General features: G+C 38.0%; 1 protein-coding gene and 1 long non-coding RNA gene across 2 annotated transcripts; both read right to left on the bottom strand.

The window, feature by feature from the left end:
• Positions 1-4,477: 4,477 nt before the first annotated feature.
• On the bottom strand, positions 4,478-8,750 carry LOC146523204 (interferon-induced very large GTPase 1-like). The gene has a single exon (XM_085136692.1). The coding sequence runs from the start codon at positions 8,505-8,507 to the stop codon at positions 5,211-5,213; it is 3,297 nt and encodes a 1,098-aa protein (XP_084992818.1). The 5' UTR covers positions 8,508-8,750; the 3' UTR covers positions 4,478-5,210.
• Positions 8,751-8,798: 48 nt separating this feature from the next.
• Positions 8,799-16,278, bottom strand: LOC146523203 (uncharacterized). The gene is made up of 3 exons (XR_014870511.1): positions 12,142-16,278; positions 11,942-12,050; positions 8,799-11,824 (listed from the first exon to the last, which is right to left on the bottom strand). It is a non-coding gene; the product is annotated as an uncharacterized LOC146523203 (long non-coding RNA).
• Positions 16,279-19,595: the final 3,317 nt, after the last annotated feature.

Below are 19,595 nucleotides of genomic sequence, written 5' to 3'. Positions count from 1 at the left end.
TCCTAGAAGTTGCTTTTTGTTTTCAGATTTCTCCAATGCTGGGTAAACACAACTGTCCCTCTCTTGGCTATTCTGGCACACTTGTTAACCAATTAGCAATTTGGAGGAGTGGATAGGACTTTTTTAAAAATGAATTCACAATTTGACAAAAATATTCAGATATCTTCAGAAGTTAAAGTAGGATTTGGCCAATGGAGGAATCCTAAGACTGGGTGTAGCAGTGCAGCATGTAACCAAACACTGACCAAGAAAGATCCCAGCCTACTCTTTATTAGCCCAGTTGTCATGGTCTGGCATGCATCCTCAGTGATCACCAGCTGGGTTGTTGTTTTTGTTGTAGTTTCTCTCTTTCTCTCTGGCTCTTCCACTCCTCTCCACCTGTGCGGAACTCATTATGGGTTCCTGCTTTGGGTGCACGCACCTGCGAGCAATCTACTCACTTGCAGCTCATTAGCTGTGTCCCAAAACATAGGCCGCATCCTTCGGAGGACCCGGCCTTCGCAGTCTACGTGGACCGGGTCCTTCGAAGACCGAGAAGGCCAGAAGTGCGAGGCTGTGAAATGGGACTGTCTAGCCTTCAGGCGATGGATCTGTGTTACTTGTTGCTGGATCGTTATACCTACTACTCCCGTCAGTGCAGCCCTGGCTCTAAATTGTTTTTTCCTTGGTTGTTATTTGGCTCCTGTCTAACTTGTGTTTCTCTTTATGAATAGAGCCTCCTGGACCCATCACTGTTCCCCCTGGATTTGTGCATGAGTTCGTGAGTGATCAGCAGTTAGGAGTTTGTGTCAGAAGAGGAGTTTACGTGACCAACCCTTTCTCCCTGGAATCCTGGAGCCCCGTCCCCTGCACTTTGTACACATTTCACCTGGTGTTTGGAAATAAACTCTCTCGCTTCTAGATAAAATGATAATAATAATCCCTTTCTTAAATTTGAAATCTAAACTTACTCTGTCATTACGTTTGTTATTACTATTATTTTTATTATTAATAAAATGTTATATTTTATAATTATATTTTGAATAATTATATTTTTGTATATTAATCCACTACAGTAAGAGAAGATTAATACATTCACATCTGTGAGTGATATCTGTGTGGTGTTGTGTCTGATTTAATACATAAAACAGATCTGGCCTGTGTGCTAAATTTGTAAATATTCATTGTGATATGCTATTTAAAAAAAAAACAAACATAGCATGACCTTAAAAACACTGCTCTGTTAACGCTGTGTTGAAATGTATGATTATATTTAAGGTCCTGTTATTATGATTATGATTGTTATTATGATGATTATTATTAATAATAATAATTAGATTAATTATATTATAATATATATAATAATGGGTTAATAATTAGATTATTATTATTATTAATAATAATAATAATAATAATAATAATAATAATAATAATAATAATAATAATAATAATAATAATAATAATGATTAATGAATTAATTAATTAAGCAACAACATTTTAGCACTGTACTATCATTCTGTTTCACGGTCCTTCCAAGGGAGGGGTCTTTCCAGATTGTACGACAAAATTAACGGGAGGAAAAACACTCTCAGAGAAAAAAAAAATTTAAGTTTGCTATGCTCTTTATTCTTCAATTGTGCAGAGTTTGTCGGATTCAAATTGACCTTCAATAGTAACTGCTTCTTCTGCTGAGAAGAAATGACATCATTCGACCTGTGGCTTTGATCAAAAAATAAAATAATAGTGCTAAATTTTCATGCTAGGTAGACAAAAGATAGATTTACTAGAAAATTATTTTCAAGCTGAGACGGGAAACTAATGAACTGATATAACCAAGAATTTGTGAAGAGAAAGCCAGGCAAGAAGAATGTGAGAGTATTTTGAGTCTTCTCAGTAATTCAACTATGGTTATTAATGCATTAAATCTGCAGTTAATTAGAGACTGTTGACATTTTTTCAATTTCAGTAATATTCAAACTTTTACTTTATTGCAATACTGACGTCCAATTATCATTTAAGCACAATACAATAATTTCTTTAGTCAGTTTAAATTCATTCATGTCAAAACATGTGCAGGAATTATTAACACGGACTTTTCTCCTCCAGTAGGTAACTGTTTGTCTTAGCTAGCTAAGGACATTGATTTAGTGATTGGTTTACAAAAACACACATGTAAGTTATCAAAAAAGTACAACAAAGCATCACATCATTTTTGTAAGTTTTATAGTTTAATGGAGAACACTTCGCGCTCTCAGTTTGAAATGTACAGTTTTGGTTTGGAATAATGGGTCAGGCTTTTCCAGAAGCTTCGTCTCCAATGTAGACACCCTGTGGAGGCTTCACTTTTCCAACATGTCAGAATATTCAGATTCTAGAACAACTGTACAACATTTGGAAATTCTTGTTTCTTGCTGAAGATGAGGTTTTATACTTTAATGCAGTCCACAGGCTTGTCATCCATTTTTCAAAATCCAAGGTATCATTAGTGTATTAATGAACATTTTAACAAATGTAAATGCTCCAGATTATAGCCTTGGGCTAATTTCCATCTGCAGACCCTCTGGCAGGTTGGTGTTACACACAAGTTAGTGTCTCTGTATATTTTTACTATTTACACATTTCATGTGACAAGGACAAAAACAGTGATCACATTATATTAGAACAAACAATGACAAGAAGAGTGGACAACAGAGGACAATATAGATAACAATAACAGAAACACATCAATTATATTGCACAAACCCCAGTATTACACATGCTCTGATATTGCACTGACCCATTACACTAATAGTTGTTTCCCTTTGTGTAATACACTAACTCTTTTTCATCTCAAATATAAAGCATGATTAATTAATCACATGTTTGTGTGCCCCTTTTAAAGTTTTTCACGATTACTAAGACACATTCCTGCTCTCCTTTTCCCCAAACTGTGAACACAAAACCCAATTTTCAAGCTACATTCACAAAACCTCTGACTCTTCTTGCAAAACCAAACTTTCACTCCAAAACAGTTCAATCTGTGCTCAAAACTGAACTATGCCGTCAAATCATGCCTCAAGTCAATCTAAATTTCATACTCTACTGAGTAGTCACTAAACACTACATGGAAAAAAGGAAAACAATGGTCAGGACATGAAGCGGTAGAAATAAATGTTTATTTAGGCTAAATGCATGTTGCAAAACAAAATACCCGGGCATTTCTAACAATTGTGCATAGAAAAGAGAATTTGCCAAAAACAGAAATCTTGTGCATTTACATGTAGCACTTGTACGTAGAAATAAAGTACACAAATATAAAAATGAAGTACAAAGAAAAGAAGTGCATTACTCCGCCACGGCATCACACATCACATCACAGGCCACATTTTCTCTGGCCAGGCAACGGGGGGAAAAACCCCAATGAATGCCATATCCAGGCTTCATATGCCTCCACACCGATGTCACCACAGGCAAGTTCCATGGCTTGCAGGAGATTTACCCTGGTGTAAGGATGGCATTCATATACCTTCCACCGCCATGAGGAGAAGAATTCTTCAGTGGGGTTCAGGAAAGGGGAGTACGTTGGAAGGCAAAGATTGATAAAACTGGATATATACCAACCTGTACATACTGAAATCTTTGCTCTTTGACTCTATCAGAGTTGCGTTCAAAGGGCATTCTGTACAGTCTGTTGCGCTTGTGGACACGGTCAACAGTAGAGAGGCTGACACTGTCGACACCCTCAAAATGCACATGGTCCTCAATGATCCTCAGCTGAATTTTGATGATGTTGTTCTCACAGACCACGTCGACAATTAGGGTCTCTGGGTGTCAGCTGACGATGCTGAGGTACTGAACCTTGACCGGACGGCAACGTGGCATCCGCAGGACCAGACGAGGCAGGACCAGATGTGGCAGATGCTGCAAGTGACAGTGTGGAAACCCGAGGTGGAGGCGCTGCAGGCTGGACAGATCCCTCGGACCCTCCAGCGGAGACAGGCTGCTGAAACAGTTTTCCTGAACTGCCAGCAGAGAGAGACAGCGGCATGGGAGCCACAAAGCTCTGGATTGGCTCACTCGAACCCCCAGCAGGAGCAGAAGCAGGGCCAGAAGGTATTGGGACCCCTGGCTGAGTGTGTAGCTGACCAGATGGTCGAGTGGCAGACTTGAGCTGCTGGTAACAGAGCTAGAGACTGAGCTGCTGCTGAAGAGGAGGTTGGGGAGGAGCACCGACTGACAGGGGAGCAAGCTCAAGATATAGGGGTTGATATCCTATATCAAAACCCAGAGACAGTAGCAGTAGGAGTAGAAGTAGTAGCAGTATTAGTACTAATATTGTGCATCACACAGGCTTGAAGAGTGGTCACTCTCCTGACGTGCAAATGGTGAAAACATGTCACATACACATGTCACAGTCTTAATTGCAAATTAAACATGTTGATAGGTAAAATATCTTTAAAAAAGAAGTTTAAAATTTTGGCACAGACAGAGTTTATTAATATCACAATGGGGAAATTCACATATTACAGCAGCACAAGGATCAGCAAGAAAAAATGAATCAGAAATATTTTAGAAATATACAAAAATAAATAAATTGCAAAAATAGTAAAATAGTTATTTCTAATAATCTCCTTGTAAAATGGTTGTTATTTACAGCAGATACACTCAGAGAATTTTGGCCAGGCAGTATAAAGCTGACTGTAATTCCTGATCAGTTCATGCACTAATTATAAATTCAGTGTGAGAACGCATTAGACTTTAAAGCCTTCAGCTCCCCCCATTCTCACTGCCCTCTGTTGTTACAAATGCACCGGTTTAATTAAGACTAAACTTGCCACATTATGAAATATCATTATTTTATGATATTTATAAAAATGATGACTGTCATAAACCTTTATTACCTCCTCTGTCATGGTCATAAATCATTGATTTGACATAAAGTAGGAGGGTATCTCTAAACCATCTTGGCTTACAAAGAAGCTTACAGACTATTGACAGCCAAATGTTGCAGAACCCAACCCAAACCCAAATAAAATTGTTTGAAGTCCGAGATATTATTTTTCTTTTTCTTCTTCTGTTTTCCTATTGTACCAGTTTCACAGGAAGACCAAAGCATCCTACAGTATGGGCAGTAATAATATCCAGCTTTGGCATATATTATTTGGAGGCTTCCTTTTATAGCAATAAACCAAAATGAATTCACATTATGTCCTCTGTACACTAGAAGAACAGGAAGAAGGATATCAATTGTTTTACCTAATGTTAAATGATTTTTTGAGGCTTTTTTCTGCCTGACCTTTTGTGATTTGTTTCCAGGGAGCAGGAATATTAGCAGGTACTGCATTAAATTTTTCAGCAAAATTATTGTTGTACTTTGCCATCACATATTTCCAATAGTCTGATGCCTCAAGACTAACATCTGGAGGTATTTTCCAGTCTGGGTAAATTTCCTTGTAACTCTTGTAAGGGTGATATTCATGGTTTGTAGCACTGCAGCGAAAACACTGGTCACTGATCACAAGAGAAGAGCATATGTCAGTGATCCGTTTTTGTGTATTTGGCCAACGAAATCCTCCCAGACCTCGAGGGCGATGCAGTGCAGCAAAATGCTCATTATGCTTTCCTCCTCCAGCATCACAGGGAGCTCTGCAGAATGGACACTGTTTGCCACAACCAACCAGTTTGTTGAAAAGCTCATTCTGGGGCTGCACATGGAGATGCTGTAGTTTCATTTCAATGTTTACATTTTTAAACTTCATTCTCAGATCTTGTGCCATGTCATTCACAGACACTGTGAGCCAATGAGCAAACTGTTTCTTGTCAGCATTGTTCAGTATGTTCAGAAAAGCACCAAGATCATCCTGGGAAAGGACCAGTTTATGGTTAATATCTTCAACAAATGTCTTCAAATCATCACTCTTTCCTGTTTTTGCCTTGTTGATGGCATCATTTATGCTTCTGATACATGATTGAAGATGTCTGTCAACAAACTCAGATATTGTCAAAGTTGAGAAATGCTCCACTATTTGGTTTAGTATCCATGTCTTGACATAATCCTCATATGAGCAAATATAGCTCACATAGTTTTGAAAATCATCCTTTGAAAGTAAATCCAGTAAAACTGAATACTGGAAGGACATTCGATTATTGAACTGCTCACATGTCAGCATTTCACCAGTGATATCAGGTCCCAAGGATCGACTGATAAAGTCTTCAACAGCAGGCTTCAAACATTGGTTGGTGAATTCTTCTGCCTTCTTCTGACACTGGTCTCTTTCATGGAACACATCAATGAAATCATCACGAAACTTTTCCATGTTTTTCATCAGACATCTGTAGGGATCATTTGCTTGGATGAAATCTTCGTGCATTTTCTGAAACTCTCTGGCTGCAAATCCACAGATGTGCTGTTTGAGAGAAACTTCAAACTCAGTGTCTGTCTGAACATCTTGATTGTTTTGTAATTTCTCATCAATGATGTGTAGGATCTCCTGCATGTAAGTATCTGAGTAGTTGTTTTTTCTTTTCACTTTTTCTCTCACAAACTGAGAGCAAACATTGATGATGCTGTCAGCCAATTGTTGTACAGCCATTGTGTGATCATGAATGATGAACCACTTCCTGGGTTTGTGTTTACATCGGTTGTAGAATCCTTCAGGTATATATTTGAAAGGCTCTTTTCCACAATCTTGCAGAGTTTTTTTACTTAATAATTCACATGCATGACTCCCCCTGTGTGAGAAATTTATTCTCAGGCAGTGAGATACGTTGGTGAAGATATTTGTTGTCTTTTGTTCAGAAAAAGAAAGTTTCTTTAGAGTTTCACTCCACATCTTGTGAAATTCTTTGTCCAGCTCTTCATCCGTCATCTGGACATTTTTCTTTCTGAACGTATCTATCAACACATGGACTGCCTTTTCAATCTCTTTTTTATGGTTCTCTTTGATTTGATCAACTTCTGTCATTCCCTGTCTGGTTTCTACTGCCATCATGAGTAGATTAAAAACAGATCTCTCCATTTCACACCGAAGGCTCTTTGCACTGTTTAAGAATTCCTCTTTGTATCCTTCAACCAGATAAACATGACCCTCTGTTTGCTTGAAATACTCTGTCAAATTTTCTAGAAGTCTTGTCTCCCATGTGGACAGCACTGTGGAGGCTTCACTTTTCAAACATGTGAGAAATTCTCTCATGTCAGAAGATTCAGATTTTGCTGCAATTGTACCAAAATTGGAAATTCTAGTTTCTGTGTTTGTTACCCAGGTGTATATTTCTCTTTTGAATTCCCATTCCCATTTGTTGAATTCTGTGCAGAGTCTCATGTATGCATCAGCTACGAGGCTGTTTCTGAAGCTGAAGATGAAGTTTTCATGCTTTACTGCAGTCCACAGACTTGTCACCCACTCTTTAAACTCAGAGATATTATTAGCAGATGACTCACAGTTTCCCAGCAGTTGGATGATGTGTTTCTTGAGCTCATATACAGCCTCACTGTAGCCTGCATTGACTGGTGCCATTGGTGGGTTTCCATTCCAGAGTCCAGGAATGTACCAGTTCCCAGTGTCTGGACTGTACTCCATCACATCAGTGAAGCTCTTGTTCTCCTCTTTCTTTTCTATTTTGGCTGCTGCCTGGGTCGTCTCATTTAACTGTTCCAGGAGCAGTTTCCTGTCTCGTAAGTTCTTCTCATGGGCTGAAACATCGGACACATTCTGGTGAACAAACTGACATTTAGGCTTTTTGCCCACCTCCTTCATCCTGAGAAAAGCATGCACAACTATTTGTAGGATGTCCTTCATTTCAGTTGAATTCTCCATTGCAATATTAACAATGGTGACATCACTCAGTCCCACAACAAGTGTAGCAAGCTCATTGTCGTGCTCATAGCTGTTGTCCAGTTGTGCAAGTTCTGGTGACTTTAAGCCCTCAGTGTCAATGATCAGCATGAAGTCACAGTTTAGGACTTTTTTCATGTCTTCATTGATTTTGATGAGCAACATAAAGGCACCTCGAGTACATCGACCACTGCTGACTGCAAACTGCACTCCAAACATGGTGTTAAGGAGAGTGGACTTTCCTGTGCTCTGAACTCCAAGAACTGTGACTACCAGGATCTTTCTGTTTGGATACACCAAGTCACTGAGCTGAGAAAGAACATCACTCACCCATCTGAGAGGGATGTTGGATGCATCTCCATCTACAAGCTCAAGAGGAAATCCATCAAGCAACAACTCTGCACACAGTTTGGGCAGATGCTGCAGCTGTTGACGTGCTGGATCTGTTTGTGACAGTGAGGCTTCATAGATCTGACCCATTTCACGGAAGAAGTGTTCAGTCCCCAGTGAGCTGTTGGAAATTTGTCTGTCAATTTCTTTGATCTCCTCTTTGTTCTCAGAGTTCTTGCATTTTTCTTTATATTTCTCCCGAAGTTCAGACAGTTTTACACGAGACACGTTATCCAGGTTCATTCGCATCCATTTCAAGAAATAAAACCTCTCTGTTCCTGGGCTTGATATTGCAATAATGAAACGTGTCATAGCTGTCGACATGTCATAGAAGTTCTGCTTTTTCCGCAGTTGTTGTTTCTGCAGCTGAAGTTCACTTTTGTATTCTTCTATATTTTTAGAGCCAACTTTTCTAAGCCGAAATTCTTCCTTCTCTAAGCGGGTCAGTTCTTTCCATATTTCACCTTGCCGTGGAAGCTGATCTTCTTTATATTTAAGGATGTCTTGAATTTCTGCAATGATGGCATCTGCGTTTGTCCTTGCAGCCTGGCACTCTGGAGAGTCTTCATCAACAATTTCTGGAAAAACAACCAAGTCAGCTACACTGGGATTGGTTTTATGTAGTTTTTGTCCATTATATTTGAACACTCAAAGCGCTTTATACAACATGCCTCGTCAACACATATTTATATAAGCAGTGTTTTCTATACCTAAATGCATTCTGTCAAATCTTCACACTCTAATGAACACAACAGAGAGCAACTTGGGTTTTATATTATGGTTTAATATACTCTTTAAACCATCAATCAAGTACTTTGAGTACAGTGAGCTTCACTTTTTCAAAGGCAAAAAGGGCATTCATTCTCAAAGAGTGTGTCTAATCATACATTTCAGTTTCACAGTTGCTACAATGAACAAACCCAGTTAAAACTTAACTAACTACTCTGTCTACTGTCTACTCAGGTTTTACTGAATACACAGGTCAACAATTTTTTTGTTTTTGTAATTATCAGAAACCACAACACACTTTTCTAAACCAGTTTTTCATGCAGATTTCAGATGTGCTTTCAGATTTTTCAGTCACGTCAACTTTTTAAAAAATGAGTAATATTAATTTGCAATGGATTTGTGTGTGTTAGGCCCACACTGGCGCACACTGTGGCATAGATATAATGATCACTGTCAGTCAACTACCTCTGTGATTTGTTTGTGTATATTGCGTTCGGATTGTCACAATACAGCATCCAGCAATAGTCAGCCATCATGCACTCATTCTGCTCCATTAACTGAATGTCCTGATGAAAACGCTCTCCTTCTTCATGACTCACCATGTCAAGATTTCTGGAAAGAACTTGAGGTGAGTGTTGGAAGTGTATTTTCAATTACATGCAACAGCCCAGTTTCTGGTAGGACGCAAGCAGATGCTGAACTCCTTTATTGTATGCAGGAGACTTGTGGATGCCCAGAAAGTTTTCACAGAGCCACTACGAATTTGGCTGTTGGGAGAGTTTGTTTGAAGCCTTCATCCTGCAAAACAGACTTGTGGACCTATAAATATCCCTTCCTACATTTTTGCAGTGCTTATGTCTGACCAAGAAGCAGAAACTTGACACTGGTTTTTCATGGCTCATAGGCATCTTGTGGCTGTCAGCTAGGCTTGACATAATGTTCTGCAGTAGATCAGCTGTCCCACAGCCAAAGGAATCTGCAGAATTTGGTAAATCCTCCTTCCATTCCCACCAACATACCCATCACCTTCAGATAACAACAGATGTTCCACTGATGAGTTTTATACGCAACTGACTCAAGCAGTGTCTTCATGTTGTCATAGGACTCCTAGATGAACAGAATGGGCATTTGGGACACTTGGTATGGCTTTTCCGTTATGAAGTAGGACTGCCTTCAAGCTTCTTTGTGAAGAATCAATAAAGAGATGACATTGAGCTAGAAAATGCTCTTGTGACAAACCGCTGGAGAGTCCGTTGATGTCATGACAATAGCACAGTGAGCCGTGAGCAGTGAAGAACGCTGTCAAGTTATCACTTTGACTTCTGTAGTGAGTTACAGCAACACCCTTGGCCAGCAAATGCTTTTGCTTAAGCCTCAAAGCAAGAAGTTCTGCTTTGTCTTTCATCAGATTTTGATCACAAACAACTATCAGCTCTACTTGTGTCAAAGTCTCTTGTTTTTAAATCTACATCGGGGACCTAATCAGGAACTGATGACCCTGGACTTTAACCAGATGCACCTTGACCGTGTTCCTCGTCGCCTTCTACAGAAGCTACTCCATCATGTGGTGGTACAGGAACAGGCAATGAGTCATGAAGAACAGGCCTTATTGCAGAATCCAGGCTGCAATATACAATTTTGTTCTTATTTTTGGCTGAGAATCCTGTTGTATTCACACGGCAAAACTGGCAATCAATGAGATGATTCCTGCCACACCACCAGGATTGCAGATGGCATTGCTGCCATTCAGTGATTTAGCCAATCACGCAATCCATTGGAACAACTGTTGCAGATGACATGTGGAGCCCAAGATTGATCCTGGTCACCCAGCGGACAGCCAAAGTACAATTTGTGTATCTTCTTGTATGTCTGTGATAATTGGGCAATGTTGTGCTGTCATTGTGAATCAGCCACACACATAACAGAATCTGTCCGGATGATTAATTTTTAGGCATGTTAACAACTGAAATCAATTACAATTAATGCCGTCTGTAAAAGAAAACACAGGGAACTGTTGTTAAATCTGGTAATACGCTTAGGCTAATTATACCAACTATCATGCAATATATAACTATCTTCATCACTAACCTGTCCATGCTGGGGAAAACTAAACACAGATTTAAAATTAACATGAAAAACACTACAAAACCCACATAAATTTATCTGTGATGATTTTGAACTGTTGACCTGTGTTATCAGCTTGGTTGGGTGCTGGTCAAACCCAAACACAAGGAGGTGCACATGTTCAGTGCTATTATTTGTGAATAGCCTGTTGACCTTTCATACACTGCACAACATGTGTTTGCATGCAAAATCACCATCAGATTTTTATGATGTATTTTTGATGTATTGGCCAATTATCACCGTGCACATGTTGATCACTCATATTCTAAATCAACAGGTTTGTGCTAATATACAGCCTGAATACAGCCACACCTCCATTTCTCTGTACAGGGAAATACATTTACCTGGAGGTGAAGTTACAAGATTGGTTACTGAGCTATAAGCAAGACTCCTGTACTTTAAGGCAAAAAGGAAGGAGAAAGTTCCACTGAAAAAACCTAGGTTTCCAAAGTCCAAGAAGGAAGTCAAAAAAGGCTAATAATTATTATTATTGTTATCATTATTATTACTATTATTATAATGGAAGTCGTAAGATTTAAAATCATTTGAAATTTAAAACCATTTACATATAAAGCTTTTTTTTTTTTTTTACACTGTGCACGTTGCGTCCATGTATTGGTAATTGAATTTTGTGAATTTTTAATCTTTTGAAGGGTATTTTTCTTTCTTTTACTTACTGCAGCTGGTCATGATGTAGCTCTCCAGTTCACCAGCAGGAGCATCCAAATGCTGAGGCACCAACTCACTGCTGATATGAAACGATGTTGTCTTCATGCAGCAAGAAGGAACTGTGATAATGATAATGATAATTGAAATATTGATGATATTAGTAATGTTTTTTACTCATCATTTGATATTGTGAAATTTTAGTGTTGAGCAATTTAAAGCATAAATCTGATTTTTACCTCCTGTAACAATGTGGTGACAGGTCTTGCAGGTAGAGCATGGTGCTAATGGAGGGTCATTTACTTCCTCACAGTACAGCTCAAAAACTGAGTCCTCATCATTGATTATCTTTTGACAAATTATTTGAAACACACACACATATAATATATATTATTACACAGAGATTATGTAATGAGGACATCTTTTTCATTTATTTTACCTCCATCGCTTTTAGAGACTCTGTAGTCAGCTGTTGTTCCAGATTTAATTCAGCTTCTCTCTGTTGACAGTAAAGATAGCCAAGTATTAAATGTTTTATGCCCAAAGACTATTTCTCACATTTTGAAAAAGAAGAAAAGGAAACTGTGTTGTCTTCTCCTTTAATAAAAAAAACAACAACTGCCATTATAACACTGAACATGGTTTTCAGGTTCCTGTGCAGCTCTGGGCTCCAAAAGCTGTGGGCCTGCATTTCTGCACACATTAGTCTAACACACCATTTCATGATGTATGATAGACTGTGTTCACAACTTTTCTCTAACTATTTTTTTCTATTAAGATCATTTCCATTTTGTCAATTTAATCGCAAGTTTAAAAAAAAGCATTCAGATTTACAGTTGAATAATTAAAAATGTAAAAAAAATTAAATTGATGTCAATAAAAGAAAGTGAAAATAAAAGATGATGTTTAAACCTTTTAATTAAAAAATGTCAGTGTTTTTTCTTTTATCTGCTGGTGCTGGAAAATCCTGGATTTATTTATTTTTACTAGTTTTGGTCTTACCTTATATGCACATAACATCACAATTTAAAGCAAAGTTTAGACTTACCTGTAAACTTACCTTTATAAAGCAGATGTGCCCTCGGTGAACATGATATGTTGTAAAACAGTTTCTTTCTATAGTATTTGTAGTAAAATTGATCTCTAAATGCTGTAGACAAATGTCTTTCTCAAGGGAAGAAAAGCGAGAATGCAGTCCAGGATCACGCAACCCTTTTAAACTGCTGGGTGAACATTTTCAGTTTCACTTAGGATCAGCTGATTCATTGTAAAACCTTTCACAGTAAACTTCCTTAGCTGATTTACTGCAAAGTTGTCTGTTGTGTTGCAGATTAAAGACATGAAATATGTGGAATACATTTATTATATATATAATTAGAAACTTCAGGGTTAATTTGACAGACGAAAGTAAGAATTACAATAATTTCACATTTCCACAAACACACTATTATTAAAGTAGCATGATCTAACTGAGGTGTGGAAGACAAAACATTTATAGCATTCAGGTCTCTTGTATTGAATACTTTTATTGTTTTTATAATATTATTGTTATTATTTTATGACAGGATTATGATAAAGAGCAGCTCCACATTGAATTTTGTTCAAGATGACCGGCTGATGGGGAAGAAAAGTAATTAAAGTGATTTAAAGTGGTTTTTGGTGCCAGACAGGCTGGTCTGAATATTTCATAAACTGCTGATCGGTTTTGATTTCTGCTGTGTCATTTAGATGTTAGGGTCAGAACTTAGCACAAAATGACATGAAAGCCTGGATCCATCCTGCCTTGTATCAACAGTTCATGCTGCTGTTGCTGATGTACTTTATCACTGAGGACCATCTGAGCAGTTATTTAAATGCCGTTGCCTGTCTGAGTGTTGCTGCTGACCATCTCCACCCCTTTATGGACACAGTGCACCCACCTTCAGACAGATGTTTCTAGCAGGATAAAGTTCCATGTCCCAAAGTTTAAATCATCTCAAACTGTTATAATGAACATTAAAAGGAGTTCACTGAACTTAAATGGCCTCCACAGCCATCAGATTTCAAAACAATAGAGTTCCTGTAAAAGTCTGCAGCAACTGTGTGATGCTTTGCTATTTTACTCACTGACTTACTCATTACCCATCATGACTCATTACACTGCTGGGGTAATGTTACTAATTATTTTATTTTGTGTTTAAGATTTAGTAATTTTGTAGCTGTGGGTGGACAGTGTCTGCAGACTCACATGAAAAGTTCTTAAAAACGTAGAGACTGGAAACAAAAAGATCAAAAGAGGAAAAGCTTCTTTACGTCTTCACTGACGAGAGATGTCTGAGAGACAGAAGAGTTTATTCCACTCTTACAGTTATATTATTATCATTATTTGATTTGATTCTTAAAAATATGAATTGTTAGGTACCTTCTGCTCTACCTGAATGTAGCTTATAATAAAAAGCACTTAGATTGCTCAGTTAGAAAAGTGTAGCATAAATAAGAAACAGTCCATTTACCAGTTCGTTCACTTACACAATGGCTACAAGTAGAGGAAAGTCATAACTTAAATCTGCTGATAACATTGATTGAAGTCATCATCCCTCCCTGATTCTTTAAGGTCTTTATGTGTGTGCTTTCAGTCTTCACGTGTCAAGTAGTTGACACAGATTAAGTCTGACATCCAGGAAATGTCAACAGCGAGGAAACAGCCGAACCAACAAATGAACAAATTCTTCCTTCTCTTATTTTTCAGTTCATGCATCCTTGATTCCTTTGCTCTCATTTCCTTGAACCTATCAGTATATCTTAGCTCCTCCCACCAGAGAAGTGAGCAAGTGAAGCGAGAAAAACATGTAGGGAGGAGCTAAGAGGCTTTTAACAATATCAGACATCCTTGCTTTAGTCGTTTTAAAGCAATGCCAGTTAAATGTAGCACATCCATTGTTTCGTTACAGCAGAGTATACTAAAGTATTTGGTTGGGTCCGTGTGATAAGTGAGACTTTTAAGTCTGTGCCAGAGACAGAATAATTCTCTCACCCAGGATATACTGAATGCAATTTAACAGTTAAGTTAACACATAAACAAATTCTTCCCCCTCTTTTTATTTTTTTTGGTTTCTACATCCTTGATTCCTTTGCTCTTATTTCCCCAATCATCAAATTGCAGCTCAGTCCCTCACACATGACAGGTGAGCAGACAAGGTTAGGAAGACATGAAGAGAAAGGAGCTAAGACAACATATTCATGCCTCTGAGCCATTGAAGCAAAGTCAGTTAAAAATTATCTTTGGCACAGATGCTGCTGTCCATTGTTTTGTTGCAGCGCACTCCTACATATTTACAGAGTCCTGTTTCCACTCCCTGTTTGTTATGTCTCTTTTATACATCATTGGTAAAAACACTTTACTCAGGATATAGTAGATCCTCCAGATCTCCCCTTTCCTGGTGTATTTTAGAAACTTAAACGTGCTTTAAGACGGCACATTAAGACTGATTACTGGGTCACAGCCTGCAGCACAGAAAAGAAGGGAAGGCAATGAATAGATAATGAATAGTCCTGTTGTTCATACCTGTTTTAGACAGTAGGGTGAGCAGTTTAATCCTTCACCTGTATTTAGGTATAAGAAAGCCATGTCTGCTTTGAGAGATCGGTTATTGTGATGGATTGTAGTTGTTGAACTTGGATGATGAAATCATCTACTTCCTGCAGGGTTAATGATCACCTTCTTTGATTTCTCAAGTGCATTGAAAAATGATTCAGCTGCTGCTAGTGAGAAAAAACTACAGTAATGTCAGTAAACACCACCTCATGGATTACTGACTGCCTGACAGACTGACCACAGTATGTGAGACTGGGCCAAGCTCTGTCTGATTTAGTGATGTGCGGCAGGTCCTCCACAGTTGGACAGTTCTGTCCTGGACTTCATGCACTTAGATTTTCAGTACAAGTCTGAGTCAAGACACCTTCAGAAATACCCTCATGATTCTGCAGAGGCTGGATGTATTAGTGATGGCAGGAGGAGGAGTGTGAAGCACTGGTGGATGATTTTGTGATGTGATCTGGAAACAATCATCAGCTGGGGAGAAGTACAAGTACCTGGTACATGTAGTACATGGAAAACAGGCTGAACTGGAAGTTCAAAACAGAGGCTGGATACAAAGGAAATGAACAGACTCTTATCAAGTAGCGAGAGTCTTCAACATGTGCAATGCTGTTTCTGTAAGGCAGAATAAATATGTTGATCATTAGTAAATCATTTAGAAGAGAGAGACTTAATGTTTAATGCTTGGTAAAAAGTAAATGGCCTGTATTTGTACCCAGAAAGGGTAATCTGGGGAAAAGGAGGATCGCATTTGTCGGCCGCGGTTGTCGGAGCCTGTGCGTACTTGTGTGTGCTTGTAAACGCGGCAATGGCGGAGCGCTGCAAAAAATTTTTAAATATTACTTTTTCTGGGTCACAAAATAAACTTTTAAGATATTTTCAGGCGAGAATGTAGCTTTGTAATGCTCAAATATGTACTTAATTTATCAAAACATCACATATTTGCAAAAATGCTCCGACGTTTTTGGAGACATCTATTTTTTTTAATGCTTTGAGGCAGCTTTTATTGCCAAATCTAGCCTTTCTTTAACAACATAAGCAAACTGCTTTTATATTTAACCACTTTTCTGTTTAATTACATTTTAAATAATAATAATAACAATAGTATTTATTTTGTTTAAAAAAATGTGTTTAAAAACAGGTTTTGTTGTGAAAGCTATAATCCAGATTAGTGGCCTGTTAAATGCTTAAAGTCTAGGTTGGCTTTATACTATAAAGTAATATAGCTTGTCCTTCTAAAGAATTTAGTTAAATACCACAGTTGAATCATAAGAAACATTATGTTACATATAAACCCTGCCATATGTTAGATCTGGTCATTTTGCTTATTAGAAACTTTATATATTGGAAGTTAACTTTTAACAAGCATGTAATGATTATATTTAAATTAGGTGGTCTTTTTTTAAAACACATATATCTTTAGGCCTAAACTGACAGTGCCAATACCACACATTCAGACACAGTAGTAGATGGTGTTTTTAATACTATATGTGTTAGTCTAATTTGGTTGTATGGGGTCTACATTGACCTTCTGTCTTGTAAGTTATTATGACTGCACAGCCATTAAGGATCAAATCAGGTTCTAAAAAAAATTCTGCTTTTTCTCCCTCTGCTTGCTTCTTACTATACCAAATGCAGGGGAAAAATGTTTTAAGAAAGTAATTAAGTTCGTGTTCCAAAAAATATGATCGCTTGCTTGCAGGACACCAGGAGAGATGAGTCCTCCCTCACAGATGGTGTGGTCAGTGAAGATGGTCGCCTGCAGGTTCAAGTTCATTGCATCTCCAACCCACATCCACTGCCACTGTACTTAAGGGAAGTTAAAGACTTTCTTCTGCACCTACATTTGGATCACCTCGATCCATGACAGTCATTCAGGCAGTAATGCCTGGACTGGAAACAAGCCATCCTTAAAATATTACAACATTCCAGCTCCTGTGTTGGAATGTAAAAAAAACAAATGTCCATCCATCCATCGGCTTCCGCTTCTCCTTTTCAGGGTCGCGGGGGGCGCTGGAGCCTATCCCAGCTGTCATTGGGCGAGAGGCGGGGTACACCCTGAACAGGTCGCCAATCTGTCGCAGGGCCAACACACAGAGACAGACAACCATTTGCGCTCACATTCACTCGCACATTCACACCTAATGGCAATTTGGATTTTCCAATTAACCTATCCCTACTAGCTCCATGTCTTTGGATGGTGGGAGGAAGCCGGAGTACCCGGAGGGAACCCACACAAACACGGGGAGAACATGCTAACTCCACACAGAAAGACCCCGGCCTGATGTTGGAATTGAACATCCAGCTCAGTCCCTCACACCGGTGGCACGGTGGTTAGCACTGTTGCCGCACAGCAAGAAGGAAAACAAATGTATTGTTTAAATTAGAGACTGCACTTGTGACAGAAAAATAAATATTTTATTTTGATTATATAAGTAATGTAAGTACAAAACAAACTTGTGGTAGGCCTAAGCTTATTTTCTTAATAATTAAATCTGAGACTTTGTTTCATTGTAAGATTATAACAGTGATGGCAATATAATTGTTTGTTGTTCAAGAGAACAGTGTCCAGTATGTTGGCTGTTATACTTTTTTGCATTTGAAAATAAAAGTTGGGCTGATTTTAACATCACTACAAAAAGTGTTGTTAATTATTTTTAATCATATTCAGGTTACCACAAATTGTTTTTTCATTTGTTGAACTTGAAATGTTTGTTAGTAGGTAAACAATTAGTACAGTCAGAAATATCAAGTTATTCTTAATACTGCAGACTTGCAATGAATAAGTTGTCCTAAAAGTCAACTTAAGTAAGCTTTACTTAGTTTTTTTGAGGCAACAAGTTTGCATAGTTTTTTTGAGTTCTGGGAACTAACAAGGTTGTACAGTGTACTCAAAATGAGTAAGTTGCCCTAACTTAATTATCTTTACTCAGTTTTTTTGAGGCAATGAGTTTGCATTGTTGGGTTTTTTTTGAGTTCTGTGAACTAATTAGATTTTATAGTGTGGGACATCCCATTGCTCCTGTTACCTTTCTTCCACAGAAGAGCCGCGTTCCATTTCAATGTGACACCAGTTGCACCTCCAGATTTTTTTGGGCTACCATATGGGGGCCACTAAAAATATTTGGGTGGCAAAGCAGAATTTCCTGTTTTATTATGCTGTTGTGAAATATGGGTTCCTTGAAAAATATGGCAATAGAGACAGAAAAAAATTATACACCTGTTTGATTTCCTGCTATAAAAGATATCACTGAAAATAAGTACATATGAAAAACAAATAAGATGTTGAAATCCATAATAGTTCGTTTTAATCAGTAAATTTTGTGGGGCCCAAAATTTGCTGCTAGTGTAACCGGTGTGATTCTGCGTTGTGTCTGATAAAAAAGGTAAAAGAAAGAAAGACCTCCAAGTAAATAATTTGCCCACTGGGCATTGGGCTGGCATTTATTTTTACATTAAGTATGCATTTACACGTAACATATTTGACATAAGATAAAACAAAAACAACAACATGAAATCCGACATACCTGATAAAAAAAAGGTAAAAGAAAGAAAGACCTCCAAGTAAATAATTTGCCCACTCCAGCTCCTATGACCAAATACAAACAGTGGGGAAGAGGGTTAGCTCAACCCACCACAACTTCCAAGCTAGCAAGGAGTATATATTCATGCTAGCATTTATGGCGCCTAAAACACATTTATGATACACACATACTACACACTTATAACATCTAACAAAAACACGCTTAATAATGACAATAATTGAACTAAAATTGCAATCAGAAACATCCAGGTGGCTAAATATGCATTATATGTGTGTTTTTAAGTGTTGGTAAGAAATGACACCCACCTCTCCCACAGGGGAATTGTAGAAAAGGGGAGAGGCAAAAGGGGTACACTGTATTTATAGGATTGCACCAAAGAAGAAGAAAAGAATGAGGAGGGGCTCTAACTGATAATGAACATAACTACAGGCTTGGAAGTCCTAAAAGTCAGGTATAAAAGGAACGGTTTGGGGGTTTAGAACACATTTTGGGTAACTATAACAATGTGATTTATGACCCTGTTACACTAGGTTGTAGGCACAAACCTTGAATGCAAGACTTGAATAATAAGCTAAGTCACTAGAAAGTAATATATAAACAATACTGACAACCTAAATATCCAAAAGAAATGGTGACAAAAACCCAAACATTAATTATTCAAAAAAAGGTATGAGCCCAAAAATCTCAAAACAAGAGCCAGGTACAGTGATATTTATTAACAGCATGTAGAAGTGTTACTTCTGATGCGTGGAAATCCCACAGTGGAAATAT

Source organism: Neolamprologus multifasciatus, chromosome 3, assembly GCF_963576455.1.
Source record: "Neolamprologus multifasciatus chromosome 3, fNeoMul1.2, whole genome shotgun sequence".
In the NCBI taxonomy this organism is placed as follows: Eukaryota; Metazoa; Chordata; class Actinopteri; order Cichliformes; family Cichlidae; genus Neolamprologus; species Neolamprologus multifasciatus.
Note: the sequence above shows the minus strand (reverse complement) of the source record. Positions and strands in the feature narration are given on the sequence as shown.

Coding starts and splice junctions, on each gene's coding strand:
- LOC146523204 (XM_085136692.1), bottom strand. CDS start 8,507: ATGTCGACAGCTATGACACGTTTCATTATTGCAATATCAAGCCCAGGA.